This window comes from Amphibalanus amphitrite, unplaced genomic scaffold (assembly GCF_019059575.1).
Source record: "Amphibalanus amphitrite isolate SeventyFive unplaced genomic scaffold, NRLGWU_Aamphi_draft 000077F_arrow, whole genome shotgun sequence".
NCBI classification, from domain to species: domain Eukaryota; kingdom Metazoa; phylum Arthropoda; class Thecostraca; order Balanomorpha; family Balanidae; genus Amphibalanus; species Amphibalanus amphitrite.
In genome coordinates this window covers 28,033-44,413 of record NW_024881573.1, presented here as the reverse complement: position 1 = coordinate 44,413, position 16,381 = coordinate 28,033, and the positions used below count along the sequence as shown (strand labels likewise).

Sequence of the window (16,381 nt, the reverse complement as noted above, 5' to 3'; positions counted from 1 at the left end):
CGGGATAATTCCGGGTTCGTCGGGTAGGAAAACTTGCCACTCTACCCCCTCCCCCCCCCCACACACACACAGAGCCATTTGGTATCGATCGGTGTTTATCCCGTGTCAATCGGTCGTCAATAAGCCGAGATATGCACGGCGAATTATTTCAATCGGCGTCGATCAGAATCTTCAGAACGGAGGGACCCACACTCATTTCTGGCCGTATCTCACTTTTCCGAGATGTACGTCAAACTACGTATTTAAAACTACATATTCTAAGGCCGAATCTTCAAACTGGGGGTACCTCAGACCGTGGGAACGACTCGGCTCAGCACTGCCGCACGCGCATTCAGCGGCGGGTTGTCGATTTTTCGAGTGTCGGCTGCCGATCTCCCGAGAGCCGGCCACCTGTCAGCCGCCGCTCGGCTCTGTGTTAAGCATATGGGGACGGCGAATTTCTCCCGGAGGGAAGCACCTCGCTCACAAAAGCACGTGAATCAGCCGCATTCCTGTGTGGCGCGCAATGCTGAAGAGATATGTGTTTCCGCGGGTATCTCGCAGGCCCTAACAGGAAAAGCTCGCTGCAAAAACTGAGCGTTTCAAATAACGCCAAATCCTAGTCAAATGGATATTTAAACTAAATAAATCAGGTCAAGACATGCATACATGCTAAATGTAGCTACAGCAGCTTAAAAAAAATAGAAGTTAAAAATACGAGCCTCATAAGGCGTGCAAACCGACGCGAGAGCCTCTCACTTGAAGGTAACTTCCCCGCCAAACAAGTCAGCGGTAGTCTGGGATGATATGACACAAAGAGTAAATAGGATGGCACCTACATAGGTACCCAGTTTGCGCACATTCCACGACTCTGTCACTGCGTACACCAAATGCCATTTGAGTCGAGAACACCTAGATCTCGCATCTCGGAGACGCACTCTCATACTAAATGGTTGCTGTGATAAGATTACATTTTCAGGCTATTGACAGGTTGGGCCATTTATGTAGTCACTGTCGTTAAGAGCTATGTTATAATTCCTTTAGCGTAACAACTAGGGTGACCCACGTGCTCCGCAACGCGAAAAGGGGTATTTTCGATCGGCAGGTGTTTGGTTTATCTTGTGTCGGTTGGGCTATAGGGTGTTGCATGTGGACATGAATTTTAAATTTTGTATCGTGTCATTTTGTTGGTTTGGCAAAGGCTTGTAGCAAAAAGCTCACCGCATTGAATATAACTTTTGGCATTGTTTTTACATTTTCGAGGAAAAGGTAAATGATTCTTCACGTATTCAGTCGTGGTTATGCTTTGTATTCTTATCTTAGGAACAACAAGCGGCTGCGCCACTTGCTTTGCTGCGTGGTAGGAAAAAATTGCGGCACCAGCCAATTTGCTTTCGAATGGTGTTCGATTCAAATCGATGTGTCGTCTAGAAGCATAGATATGGACGGAAATGTGAAGAGAATTTAAAAAGAACTGTTCTGAGGCCTTTGTTGGATGAAATTTGGCTGATACGGGGTCAAGACGGGTCAAAGAGGTCAGCCCCGGTCACTTTGGGTGAGGCCAGGTCACAAAGGTCACCTCTCGTCCGATGGGATCAGCCCGGGCCACTGTTCAACTTTTGCCTCCACCACTACCCCTCCCCTACCACTATCCCTACCACTAACCCTACACCTACCACTACCCCTACCACTGCCCCTAACACTACCCTACCCCTACCCCTACCACTGCATCTACCCCTACCACCACCCCTACCCCTACCACTACCCCTACTACTACTCCTACTACTACCCGTACTACTACCCCTACCACTATTACTACCCTTACCACTACCCCTACCCCTACCCCTACTACTACTCCTACCACTACCTCTACCCCTACCCCTACCCCTACCCCTACCCCTACCCCTACCCCTACCCCTACCCCTACCCCTACCCCTACCCCTACCCCTACCTCCTACCACTACCACTACCCCTACCACTACCACTACCTACCACTGGGTCATGTCAGGTCACATACTAATTGGATCCAATAAACGTTTTAAAAAGATCAGAATTTAAAAGATCTAGCCCCGCTCCTATTCGTGCCATTCCATTACCCTTAATCGATTTTGTCGGAAATGGCGCTTTGTGACAAATGTGGCGTGTTACAGCAAACGCGGTGCATTTTCACCCGGTGATTGAGTATGCATCTTTGCACCAAATTGCACCCATATCGGACCATATTTGACAAAACTGTGCGATTTGCGGCAAAAATGACGCCCTGAGATAATTGTTGCGCATTCCGGCAAATGCGGCGCATCTGAACCTGTTGGTTGTGCATGCATCCTGGCACCAAGTTGTAGTTTGTACCCTAATCGGACCATATTTGACAAAATTATGGCCATTTTGCAATTTGCGACTCAAAATGGCGCATTGTGACAAATTTGGGGCATTGCAGCAAATGCGGCGCACCTGTACCTTTCGTTCGAGCATGCATTCCGGCACCAAATTGTACCTTTGGCTTTATCGGACCATAGGTATTTGACAAAGTTGTGCGATTTGTGGCAAAAATGACGCCCTGTGACGCAAATGGCGCATTGCGGTAAACGCGGTGCATTTGTATACTCATATCACAAACGGTTCCCATCGAACGAAATTCTACACATTTTTTCGCCACTATTTATCAAAATCAATAACTTGCCAATCCGCCAATGCGAGGCACCCGCCGCCGATCGGCATGCATTTAGCTCACAAAGTTCGTCGACCTCGGCTCTCAATGAAGATCTGAGAACCGAGCAAAATTTCATTGGCGTTCTTCCAGCGCGCGCCACGTGCCAACCGTGCACCGCAGCGAGTCGAAACCTAGAAAAGGCGCTGACCCGCTCTGTCACCTATAAGGTGTGCAAATTTCAACCTCCTACGGCATACCATCTGCCCTGTAGGCGAGTGGAATTGAACCCACTACACGACGTGGCGGACACACACACACACACACTCACAGACAGACGGATTCTGTTGGAATAGTAAGTTAGACAAGCGGCTGCGCCACTTGCTTTGCTGCGTGGTAGGAAAAAATTGCGGCACCAGCCAATTTGCTTTCGAATGGTGTTCGATTCAAATCGATGTGTCGTCTAGAAGCATAGATATGGACGGAAATGTGAAGAGAATTTAAGAAGAACTGTTCTGAGGCCTTTGCTAGATGAAATTTGGCTGATACGGGGTCAAGACGGGTCAAAGGGGTCAGCCCCGGTCACTTTGGGTGAGGCCAGGTCACATAGGTCAACTCTCGTTCGATGGGATCAGCACGGGCCACTGTTCTACTTTTGCCTCCACCACTACCCCTACCACTACCCCTACAACTACCCCTACAACTACCCCTACCACTACCCCTACCCCTACCACTACCACTACATCTACCCCTACCCCTACCACTACTACTACCCAGTACCCATACTCCTACCCCTACCACTACCCCTACTACTACTCCTACTACTACCCCTACAAGTACCCCTACTATAGTTCGTTTTTTTAAGTTCGACCCTCACTGTAAACATCTTTTTGAACATAGCACGAGAATTGCTAGCTGAATTACTTAGAAAACTGGTTAGCGCACATTGTACTGGAGACATGAATAATATTTTCCAAATAAGATTTTTAAGACCGATGATATACCGTTCTGTTAAACGCCGTGCGATCTATTGATCAGTTCATTTATATTTTCTGACAAGACGTCTATCCCTGTGGGGTTGTATATAAAGGCAAATACGAGCTAGCAGTCTGGAAAATAAGAGCCAGGGAGAAATAATTTTGAGTAAAATTAATCGTCTGTGAAATCAATGTGCGCCAGCCAGTTTTCTCAGTAATTCAGCCAGCGATTCTCGTGCTGTGTTCAAAGAGACGATTACAGTGAGGGTCGAACTTAAGAAAAACGAACTATACTACCCCTACCCCTACTACTACCCCTACCACTACCACTACACCTACCCCTACCACTACTCCTACCACTACCACTACCCCTACCCCTACCCCTACCCCTACCCCTACCACTACCACTACCACTACCACTACCACTACCACTACCTACCACTGGGTCATGTCAGGTCACAGACTAATTGAATCCAATAGGTACTAAAAAACAAGCAGACGTAAAGTGTTCCCAGCCCTGCCCCTATTCGTGCCATTCCATTACCCTTAATCATATTTTTTGGAAATGGCGCTTTGTGACAAATGTGGCGCATTGCGGCAAACGTGGCGCATTTTATCCCGGTGATTGACCATGCATCGTTGCACCAAATTGCACCCATATCGGACCATATTTGACAAAACTGTGCGATTTGCGGCAAAAATGACGCCTTGTGACCAATGTGACGCCTTGCGGCAAACGCGGTGCATTTGTGAATTCCATCACAAACTGTTCCCATTGAACGAAAATCAACACATTCCCTCGTCACTTTTTATTCAAATTAAAAACTTGCCCATCCGCCAATGCGAGGCACCCTCCACCGATCGCCATGCATCTAGCTCACAAAGTTTGTCGACCCCGGCTCTCAAACCGATCAAAATTTCATCGGCGTTCTTCCAGCGCGCCCCACGCGCGAACCGTGCACCCCAGCGAGTCGGAACCTAGAAAAGGCGCTGACCCGCTCTGTCACCTATAAGGTGTGCAAATTTCAGCCCCCTGCGCCGTACCGTCTGCCCTGTAGGCGAGTGAAATTGAACCCACTACACGATGTGCGGACAAACAGACAGACAGATGGATCCTGTTCAAATAGTAAGTTACTGATGATGATGATGATGATGATGATTTGCGAGGCTACAATTAAACTTGGAATGTAGCTTACATGTTTTGTGTTCCCTGCAGCCGCAAGTTTATCTTTTGCTGTCTACCCCTGGATCATTCCGTATTTAAAAATCGTCAGTCAAAGCCATCTGTTGAAATTGGTAAAACCTCACATTAATATAGCGGTGGACAATTCTCTAGCTAGTGTTAAGCCAATCGGCTTATAGGGATGTTTTTTGTGTAGACCGTCAAAAGTAGCGGCTGGCAGACGGATCGAACTTTGGAGGGCTGTCATTTAAAAATTAGGCGATTTAGAGACGAATGACTTTTGGTTGGGGCTTCAGCCACCTTTCTTAATACGTTTCACTGAATAACTCCGAAATTTAGAAAAGAACTCATAATCCCTTTAAAATTGTGAAAACACCAAAATTAGACAGATCATCATCAAAACGCTACATTAAATATCTTTAGTTGAATATTTTAAGCTCATACCTCTCATTTACATCACAATCTGAATGAATGATATCAGTAACTAGCGCCAGACACACGGTATCTAACAATTGAAAATAATCCGCAGATGCTAGCATCAGACACTTTGTTACGGAGCGAGCGAAGCGAACGTAGTCTTTCTTAGATTTAAGTGTCCATCCCACCTTAACCCGCGCCCCGCTGGGCTATTCAGCCATACGCGCCCTGCTGTGGGGGGGGGGGGGGGCAGATTCTGCCCCCCCCCCCATCTGTCTAACTTCCGAACCGATGGTCGTAGAAAGACGCGGAAAACGGCAATCGAAAGCTCTCAACAAGGCGGATCCTTCAGAGCCCAATTTTTTTTTTTGCTTAAGTAGGTCAGAGGTCAGGTCAAGGTCAGGTCAAGGGTACAAAATGCAAGTTTCTACAGTATCGGCCTTGCACCGTAGTTGCCGAAGAATGGACTGAGACTGATTGCCCAAAACGTGTTCTTAGACTACCAAGACAATATTCGTTGTACACAATGTCATTCAAAGGTCAAGGTCAAGGTCAGGTCAGGTCAGGTCAGGTCACCAAAAACAAAATATAGAAAAGGGCATGTGCGACACATGTTTTATGGGTCATTTTACTCATAGAATTTAATAGGCACACTCAATAAGTGATATGGACCACCTTTGGATGAATTTCAGGTCGAGGTCAGGTCAAGGTCAGGTCAAGTGAGGTCAAATTTTGAAGTTGATTGTTAAGGCCTAAAAAGGTGTCTATCTGATGCAGTTTTTCACGGCGAATCGAATGGTGCTATTTTTGTTTCCGGACGAGGTCTAGAACTTCCAAACAAATCATTTTATTTAAAAAAAATGTGTGTCGTGACGTCATAAAATTTTGAATAACTCCCACATGTTTTAACCGATTCTTCTAAAAATTGGTATGTAGGTGCACATGGACTACTTCTCTGACATATATTCCGGTTTTTTCGATACACTCAAAATTTTGGATTTTTTAATTATTTTCCCAAAAAAATCAGTTTTTTTTTTAGAAAAAAAAAATTGGGCCAAAATCCAAAATTTTCAAAAAACCGAGATAGCCATTTGATAGACAATGTAGAATCACGTATAACCTTTTTTGTTATGTCTTGATTTCTTTAAAAAATGAAGATGTTAGCGGCGTTTGAAATTTTGCCGTTTTTTAGGCGAAAATTGCAAACATGACGTCATTAAAACGTCAATTTCTCAAAAAAATTCCGACGGATTTCGCTCAAATTTTCAGAGAACATGTCAAATTGATGTATGATAAGGTACTGAAAGTTTGACGTCGCTGGCGTAACGCGTTTAGAAGTTATTAGTGAAAAACGGGAGGGGGTCAGATTCTGCCCCCCCCCCCCCCAGCGGGTCGCGGGTTAAAGGAAATGGTTCACTTTTAACATGGGGTTTTGAACTGAAATAGCAGTCTTGTAGCTTGCGCTGAGACTAGCACAAATCATAAGCTTTTACGGCCCAACGATCACCCTAAGCAAAAATATTCAATTTCCCGTTCCAAAAAGAGTGTCTAAGGCAGGAATGTGGTGTCTGGTGGTGTCTTAGAAAGGAATGCAGTCACGTCATCGTCAGCCAATCAGCATGCTGCTTACAGCCAATGCAGCATGCGTACTGCGTAGGTTTGAACTACGCAAAGTGATTGGTCAACGCGTAATAAGCTTCCGCGTCAAAACATCATTCTACATAGAATATAGTTCTTCCTATAGTAAAATATGGAAAATAATTGTTTTTACAGAAAGGTTTTATTTTATTTTCTGATCATTTTGAGCATAAAAAATCATAAATCCATAGCAAAATCCTAATTTCAGGAAAGTGAACTATTTCCTTTAACATTGGTTTTCAGTTGAGACAGCCAAAATGGGGTTCCTAGCTTGCACTTACCGGTTTGAGCACTCACAAGATCGAGAAATGCCTCAAACCGAAAATACCTAATTTCAAAGTTGCAACACTTAGATTCAGACTCAGAAGGGCTAATGCATTAGAATGCCCCCTCTGAATGTGTGACGTCAGCGCAGATCTAACGATTTTAAATCTTTTACTAAAACATTTGGTAGCACGCGGTGGTATATGCTACTTTGCGTGCAACAAGTGCCGCACTTTCAAACAAAGTCGCTAGGAACAGCGGAGATCCCAAAAAGTAAACAAAGTTTAAAGTCTTATATCTTGAGAACCGGCGAATATTTTTCGATTAAATTTGGTAGATATTCGTTTCCGCTCTTTATGAACCGAGCGACATCACTTTCATGCCAATTCATGAACTTTTTTGAAGGTGGGAACTGGGAGGGTCCCTTTAACGGAAATTTCTGAGTATGAGCGGCCGGCCGGCCGTGCGGACGCTTTTGCGAGGCTTATATCTCAGCAACCACTTGACCGATTTACATGCGGTAATTTTTGTAGGGTAGCTTCATTCCTTCTACCAAGTAGGTATTGGACAATTCCCGATGCATGTGGTTGGCTCCTTATGCACGTGACACTTGCAAAACGAAGAGGTGTCAGTTTTGTAACAATTGCAATATCTCGGTAACTACTGGGCCGATTGCGCTGAAAGTTGGCATGTAGGTAGGCACCCACTAGGCAGTGCATATCCGTGTGCCACAGTTGGGGTGCTGCTGCACGTGCGCACGTGCAGGGGTCGATTCCAGATCTCGAGAACGGCTGAACCGATTGCGCTGAAATTTGGTACATGGTTAGGGACCGTTTGGCAGGGTGCCGTGCAAAAAGTCAATTGGGACCTATCATGCACGCGCGCACGTGCAGGGTGCCGTTTCCAGATCTCGAGAACGGCTAGGCCGATTGCGCTCAAATTTGGCACATCGCCAGGGACCGGTTAGTAGGGTGCAGTGCACATTTACAAGATAGTTGGAGGTACCCCTCGCAATTTCGCACATACAAGGCCCACCCTCTCGCTCGCTCCGTTGGTCGCCCCAAAAGGCGTTTTACTGGTAACGTACACTGTATTGAGTGTCTCGTATACTCCTCAGTGAGCCTAAACCCAAAGTGTGTGTGTGTGCGTGCGTGCGTGCGTGCGCGCGCGCGGGCGCTTGCGTGTGGAGAGTCCTACAGCGGGCGGGCACTGACGGTCGCCCCTGAACCCCGCGAGATGTGGACGAGTGCGCCGAGGGCCTGGACAACTGCCCGCTGGGAGACGAGTGCATCAACCAGATGGGCAGCTTCAGGTGCCGGCCGCCAGCGCGCTGTCCGCCCGGCTACCGGCCCAGCCTCCTCTACGGCGTCGACTGCGAGGGTAAACCCCGACCCAGAGCAAAGCACTGCCTGCTCGACCGCTGCCGGCCGCTGCACTGGGACGCTGGGACGCCCATTCCACTGGAACGCTGTTTTTGCAAGGACACTCTGTTCAAATGAAATGGATGGCTGTGATGAGCATCGTTATATATACTATGTAATACGAGAAGTAGTAGCCTTTGCTCATATTAATGTTCAAATAATGCACAAAATTGGATATATTAAAATAATACTGATATTTCGCCTTGCGGCATCATCAGAGTACACACATACAACTTTAGGTTTAACAAAATGCAAGAAAGAAAGAGACACGTGCGACTTTACCACGGGAACAAACGCCAGCCGATAGTCAAATCTTGTCCTATATAAGAACATTGGAAGAACCTATAACATACGTTGACTACATTTTATACATATGATAACAAATACATGTAACAGTACGGTAGAGCGAAGAACAAACACACAACAGCAATAGGAGACGATGTGCAGACTGCAGAGGCCAGAAACCTATACCACACACCATGTCGGTCAGACACCAGAGGGCTACCCTAGTAGAGGCCATGTATCTAACTGATTGTTCAGACTGGGACGCCTGTCCCGAATGGCCAGAGCCTCTGCTATCTTTCTGTCTGCTGCATCTTTGCACCGGCGTATGATGGAGACAGACAGCCGTGGCTCTGACACATTGGGGTGACACTGTTCCATATGATCACCGAATGGGGTCTGCCGAGTGCGATTCGCGCCGTCACGGAAATGCTCATCGAATCTATATCTGATACACCGTTTGGTTTCACCGATATAGACTTGCGGTGGTCCTCCCAAGTCAGCACATATGGTGCACGTGATTGTGTACACCACGTTCTTAGTGGTGCACCGACCCGAAGCTGAAGCTGCCCATTGGTGCCGCACGTGCACCAATGGTCTGACGGGTCGGTGCACCACTAAGAACGTGGTGTACACAATCACGTGCACCATATGTGCTGACTTGGGAGGACCACCGCAAGTCTATATCGGTGAAACCAAACGGTGTATCAGATATAGATTCGATGAGCATTTCCGTGACGGCGCGAATCGCACTCGGCAGACCCCATTCGGTGATCATATGGAACAGTGTCACCCCAATGTGTCAGAGCCACGGCTGTCTGTCTCCATCATACGCCGGTGCAAAGATGCAGCAGACAGAAAGATAGCAGAGGCTCTGGCCATTCGGGACAGGCGTCCCAGTCTGAACAATCAGTTAGATACATGGCCTCTACTAGGGTAGCCCTCTGGTGTCTGACCGACATGGTGTGTGGTATAGGTTTCTGGCCTCTGCAGTCTGCACATCGTCTCCTATTGCTGTTGTGTGTTTGTTCTTCGCTCTACCGTACTGTTACATGTATTTGTTATCATATGTATAAAATGTAGTCAACGTATGTTATAGGTTCTTCCAATGTTCTTATATAGGACAAGATTTGACTATCGGCTGGCGTTTGTTCCCGTGGTAAAGTCGCACGTGTCTCTTTCTTTCTTGCATTTTGTTAAACCTAAAGTTGTATGTGTGTACTCTGATGATGCCGCAAGGCGAAATATCAGTATTATTTTAATATATCCAATTTTGTGCATTATTTGAACATTAATATGAGCAAAGGCTACTACTTCTCGTATTACATAGGACACTCTGTTCATTAGAAGGTTGTTTCCATTGGTACGCTGAGTCCGGTGTGTCCGCGGGGCACTGGGACGCTGTTTCCGCTCACTGGGACGCTGTTTCCGCTCACTGGGACGCCGTTTCCGCTCACTGGGACGCCTTTTCCGCTCACTGCGCTGGGACGCTGTGGCGGCTAGGGTACGGGGACTAACGGCTTCCAACGAGCTGGGCTGGCTGCCGCTGCCGCTGCCGCCGGGCCAACCCACCGCCCGCTGAGACCATCTAACAATAACATGCTTGCGCCCCCTCACGCACACAAAACGCTGATAACGCTTACATCAACACAGATAACAAATTCAGCATGAAAAGAGAAATATCACACTAGTTAATCCGGTCACAGAAACCGTTACGCTATTAAAATAGCACTTAAATTGCATTTATTTATTAATAAGGCTCACATTTTGGCATATTTTTTTGAATGCATGCACTAAATTCGCATTGATAATTATCAAAAGCCACACTTCGGAGTCGATCGATCGCTGTGTAGGTATTCGTTTGTAAAAGCTGAGTTTCGGATCATCTTGATCACTTCTCAAAGCTATGGTAGAAACACACATGACAACACGGCACACGAAATTTACGACAAGATTATGCTCTTTTTGTTGACAGGCGTACATGATAACAATTTTTAGGAGCTTCTGTTGCCACATTTTGTTTTAGGCCCATTGCGAAGTCCTGAAGTCCATGCTACTGAAAGCCCGATTTGAGGTGTTTGACCTGACCTTGACCTGACCTGTGACCTCAAAATTCAACTTTAAAGTACTCATCTGAAGCGTCTCGTCGCGTTCTTTCGTTTGCCGCCTCGTGCGTTTCGCTGCGCCTATTGGTTTTCGAGTTATCGGCTGGGGGCGTTTAACGCCCCCCCCCCCCCCAGCAAACGGTGGGTGACGAAATACCCCAGCAACTGCCGGGTTAAAGGGTTGAGGATGCGATCGATTTATTCGTATGCATGCCTGCTATGATCCTCTAAAATGGCTTCATCGTATATCGTTATAGTTTCTGAGATAAAGCTGGAAATGTAAAAAAGCAAAACCTACCGTTTAAACCCGCGAGACCGCTTATAGGTGTTCACAACCGCCATGTGCCCTGCCATGGTTGTGCCGCCTGTTGACGCCCCCGTAACGACGGACAGACATCGACGAGTGCGCCGAGCGTCTGGACAACTGCACTCGCGACCAGGGCCAGCTGTGCCAGAACACCGACGGCGGATTCAACTGTATCGTCCGCTGCGAGCTCGGCTACCGCTTCTCCCCGGCCCGCGGAGGCTGCGCAGGTCTGTGGGAGGCCTCGCTGGTCTGTGGGAGACCTCACTAGTCTGTGGAGGCCTCGCTGGTCTGTGGGAGGCCTTGCTGGTCTGTGGGAGACTTCACTGGTCTGTGGGAGGCCTCGCTGGTCTGTGGGAGGCCTCGCTGGTCTGTGGGAGGCCTCGCTGGTCTGTGGGGAGGCTGAGCAGGCCTGTGGGAGGCCTCGCTGGTCTGTGGGGGAGGCTGAACTGGTCTGTGGGAGGCCTCTCTGGTCTGTGGGGAGGCTGTGCAGGTCTGTGGGAGGCCTCACTGGTCTGTGGGGAGGCTGAGCAGGCCTGCGGGAGGCCTCACTGGTCTGTGGGGACGGGGAGGCTGTGCAGGTCTGTGAGAGGCCTCTCTGGTCTGCGGGGAGGCTGTGCAGGTCTGTGGGAGGCCTCTCTGGTCTGTGGGAGGTCACGCCTCACCGGTCAGTGGGAGGCCGCCCTGGTCTGTGGGAGGTCACGCCTCACTGGTCTGTGGGAGACCTCACTGGTCTGTGGGGAGGCCTCACTGGTATGTGGGGGAGGCTGCGCAGGTCTGTCGGGGAGGTTGTGCGGGTCTGTTTTTGGAATGATGTCATCACACCTTGTTCTTCCCAACAGCCATTAGCCAAATTAAAATAGCATAATCTCAGTTGAAAAGACAATCCAAAGCACGCTTCCTACAACACATGTAAAATCACTTGCATCTGTAATATCCGCCGCCGTCGGCTCCCCCAGTCCCAGGGTCCCAGTGACGGCCCAGTGAAGGTCCAGTGACGGCCCAGTGACGGCCCAGTGACGGCCCAGTGACGGTCCCAGTGACGGTCCCAGTGACGGTCCCAGTGACGGCCCAGTGACGGTCCCAGTGACGGGCCCAGTGACGGCCCAGTGACGGCCCAGTGACGGCCCAGTGACGGCCCAGTGACGGGCCCAGTGAAGGTCCAGTGACGGCCCAGTGACGGTCCCAGTGACGGCCCAGTGGAACAGGAGGGACCACCAGCCTTCCCGACTGAACCGCCGCGCTGCCGTTATTTGCTGCCTTACGCACTCACTGCATTTGTTTTGCCACCTTGCTAGCCACCTTGTGCTCATGAGACCACGACGCGTAGATTTTGAGCTATTATGAAAAAGTTGTTTTTTCGTTACAACTATCTAATGTAAGAGGCGTAAGGACGATGTAATTTAGCCGCCTTTCTTGCATCATTAACTTTTATTTGCACTTCTCTCTGAAGAATAATGCTATATTCACACTCTAGGGCAGGCAATGGCTCGCAATGTTAGGCTATGTCCGCGCACCGACGTTGGTCCGGGCCAACTTCGCACAGACGGGGTTGGATAACGGCTCCCCCATTAATATCTCTAAAATGGAGCATGCTACCAACAGGCGGTATACGGTATTGGATACAAAAGGACAAGGGCTTATGCCTAAACAGACTCTTTCCGCAGTCAGGAAATCGCACGCGAGCAAGGCCGTATAAGTTAGGTAAGATCGTCCAGGCTCGCTAATGTTACAAATCTGCAACACTACGGTGACGTCACCGGGGCATACGCTCCCTGGCTCCATCCGGACCCTGATGCGGCGGCTGATATCGCTATGGTGTGTCAAAAGTGGAAATAGCCGGTGCGCCGTCTGGCAATCCGGCAGCCCGCCGCCATAGGGAAATTCATGCTTTTTGTCGCTTTTTCGCTCCTTATGAGTCACTTGATCTAATTAGAGCTTAACTAGGAACGACGCGGGTCACTTGGACGTATTCGGGAGCCGAATACGGTGTTTTGGAGCCAATACCTGGGAAACCCTACCCGCCCAATGCGAGTATTTAAGAGTCTGCATGCCCAAATTAACGCTGAGCGCGGCCGTTTTCGGTCGGTTTTCCGCGACCTTGTGGCGAAATCGCCTTATTTATTCAACCAGGGTGGGCTAATTCGCTTAACTAAGAATGAGACGTTGAAGAGAATTATTCAAGGAATAGAGTTGTGGAAAAATATTTTTTGTACTGTTAAAACTGTATCCGCCCTCGAACGATAAATATTGTTGACCCATCAGGAACACATCCCCTGGAATGCGTTTGGACTTGGCTGGATCTAATATTAGCGAGTATCTGCTAATGCAGTTTCTTGGCTTACCTACACAGTACGCACACAAGCATACATACTTCCTGCCCTTGGTTATCCCTCACTTGAATGAAAATGTTGCTATAATAACCATTCCAAGCAGTTAACAGGTTTTAGTGCAGTGCCAAGTCGGAACCGTTCAGCGCCGCCAGTCTCCCAGGCGGCGCGTAACGGCCGCCGCCGGCCACGCGCCGCCGCTCTGGCAGGGTGTTTGACTTCATATCTCTGTTGCTAGAAAAGTTGTGGACTGATTTACATGATTCTTGCATGAAAAGATCCGCCATTCAATTCTTAGCAGATAACGAAAATTTGACGTCAATTGCACGATCCACTGCCCATATTGTGGTACTGCCATCTATTGACAAGGCTGGCGAACTAAAGCCGGGCGGCTATTTCCACTTTTGACACACCATGACGCGTAGATTTTGAGCTATTATGAAAAAGTTGTTTTTTCGTTACAACTATCTAATGTAAGAGGCGTAATGACGATGTAATTTAGCCGCCTTTCTTGCATCATTAACTTTTATTTGCACTTCTCTCTGAAGAATAATGCTATATTCACACTCTAGGGCAGGCAATGGCTCGCAATGTTAGGCTATGTCCGCGCACCGACGTTGGTCCGGGCCAACTTCGCACAGACGGGGTTGGATAACGGCTCCCCCATTAATATCTCTAAAATGGAGCATGCTACCAACAGGCGGTATACGGTATTGGATACAAAAGGACAAGGGCTTATGCCTAAACAGACTCTTTCCGCAGTCAGGAAATCGCACGCGAGCAAGGCCGTATAAGTTAGGTAAGATCGTCCGGGCTCGCTAATGTTACAAATCTGCAACACTACGGTGACGTCACCGGGGCATACGCTCCCTGGCTCCATCCGGACCCTGATGCGGCGGCTGATATCGCTGCTAATCGAAAAATTACTTGCGCAATAGCGCTTTTAAATGACTTTAAAAAGGGGGAAATATGATAGCAAAATAATTATGAGAATCCCTTGTCCTGCCTGGGATTGTATGACCCCGCCACCTAGCGGACAACGTCGTAATTAGGGTTGAGTTGGCGATCGCCAGGTGGCTTGTCAGTAAGCTGTCAGCCGCAGACAGGAGAGGGGCCGTCAGGCGCTTAATATTATGTAAACGCCAGATCATGCTCAGGAAAATGCGACACGCTTCAGAACGGTCATTTATCTCGAAAAAGATGCGGTGCCCTGTGGTGATATGGTCCACATGACTCGGGATCCGTAGGCCGTACGCCCTACGGGTCCCGAGTCATCAGGGGCCTTATAAGACCCCTGTGGTCACCGGCAGCTCCCAAGGCCCCTACGGACGCGATACATACTTCGAGAAATCGCTAGACAAAGGACTCAGGGGCGCAGCCAAGGGGAGGGGCACACTGGGCTTTAGCCCCTCCCAAATCTAGCAGGCGCCTTCCACGATCATATTGTGCGCCGATGGCGCCTTTACAGTGTCCAGCACTCTAGTCGCCCTCAACAGCACGCGAGAGCCTATTCAAATGCATGGAAGCACGCTCGCATCAATCCCACGCACCTCCCGCAAGCGAACAGGCGCGGATCCAGGGGGGGGCGACGGGGGCGGCCGCCCCCCCCCCCCCGACATCCGAAAAAGGCGCCCATAGCTCGCAGCAGAGAGGGCGCCCCGAGCAAAACAGAGGCGACACAGCAAAGGTTGAGCAGAAATAGGGCGCCTCCAGCAGAAGTTGGGCTCACCAAGCAGGAGAGCGACGCCCAATTGCCCATTCCCAGCAGATCAGAGTCGCCCCAGAAGCAGCTGGGCGCCCCCAGCAGAAGATTATTACAAGTATAAAAACATGCCTTCTGTTCAAGAGGGGCACTCCTGGCAGGAGAGGTGTCCCCCTGAAGAGGAGCGACGCCCCAGCAAAAGTAGAGAGGCGCCCCCATTCCAAGAAGAAGAAGGGCGCCCTAACCGCAGATAGGCGCCCCAACAAAGAAAAAGAGAAGCCCCATAATAAAAAATGGGTGCCACTGGCAGAAAAGGGGCGCCCCCGGCAGCGGAGGGGGCCCAGCAGGAGAAAGGAGCCTCCAGCAGGAGATGGGCGCCCCAGCGAAGGGGGGCGCCCCAGCAGAAGAGAGGAGCCCCCTGCAGGAGAGGGGCGCCCCAGCAGAAGAGAGGCGCCACAGCAAAAGTTGATCAGAGATGGGGAGCCTTCAGCAGAGGTTGGGCTCGCCAAGCAGGATAGGGGCGCCCCATTGACAATATCCGGCAGAAGACAGACGCCCCAGCAGCAGATGGGCGCCCCCGGTAGAAGAGAGGCGCCTCATTACAAGAAGAAAAGGAGTATATTCTGCACAAGAGGGGCGCCCCTGAGGCAGCGGAAGGGCAACCCCAGCAGAGGGGCTGTGCCCCAGTAAAAGGAGAGTGGTGCCCCGCTCCGAGCAGAAGAGGGCCGCCCAAGCAAAAAGAGGAGCCCCATAAGAAGAAAAGGGATGCCTCTGGCAGGAGAGAGACGTCCCCCGCAGTGGAAGGGCGCCCCCAGAAGAGGCGTCTCTAGCAAAAGATAAGTGCCCCTTCAGGAGAGGGGCACCCCAGCAAAAGTTGGGCAGAAATGTGGCGCCCCCAGCAGAATTTGGGGTCGCCGAACAGGAAAGGGCCGCCCCATTCACAATAGAAAAAGGGACTCCCCGGCAGCAAAGGCGTGCCCTAACAGAAAAGGTGCACTCCCAGTAGAAGCGGGACGCATCAAGAAGAAGAGGGGCACTTCTAGCAAAAATATGGGCGTCCCAGATAAGTGGGCCGCCTACAGCAAATTGGTCGTTCTTAGAAGAAATGAGGCGACTTCAGCAAAGTGAGCTT

At 49.5% G+C, this 16,381-nt stretch overlaps 1 protein-coding gene across 2 annotated transcripts in view; it reads left to right on the top strand.

Moving 5' to 3' along the window:
• Positions 1-16,381, top strand: part of LOC122379407 (fibulin-2-like) — a 222,546-nt gene that overhangs the window by 178,668 nt on the left and 27,497 nt on the right. The window contains exons 12-13 of one of the 2 annotated variants that reach the window (XM_043361616.1): positions 8,342-8,485; positions 11,307-11,447. In XM_043361616.1, the coding sequence (XP_043217551.1) occupies positions 8,342-8,485; positions 11,307-11,447 (285 nt within the window). The remainder of the gene's footprint in view (positions 1-8,341; positions 8,486-11,306; positions 11,448-16,381) is intronic. The other variant, XM_043361617.1, reaches the window with a different exon arrangement.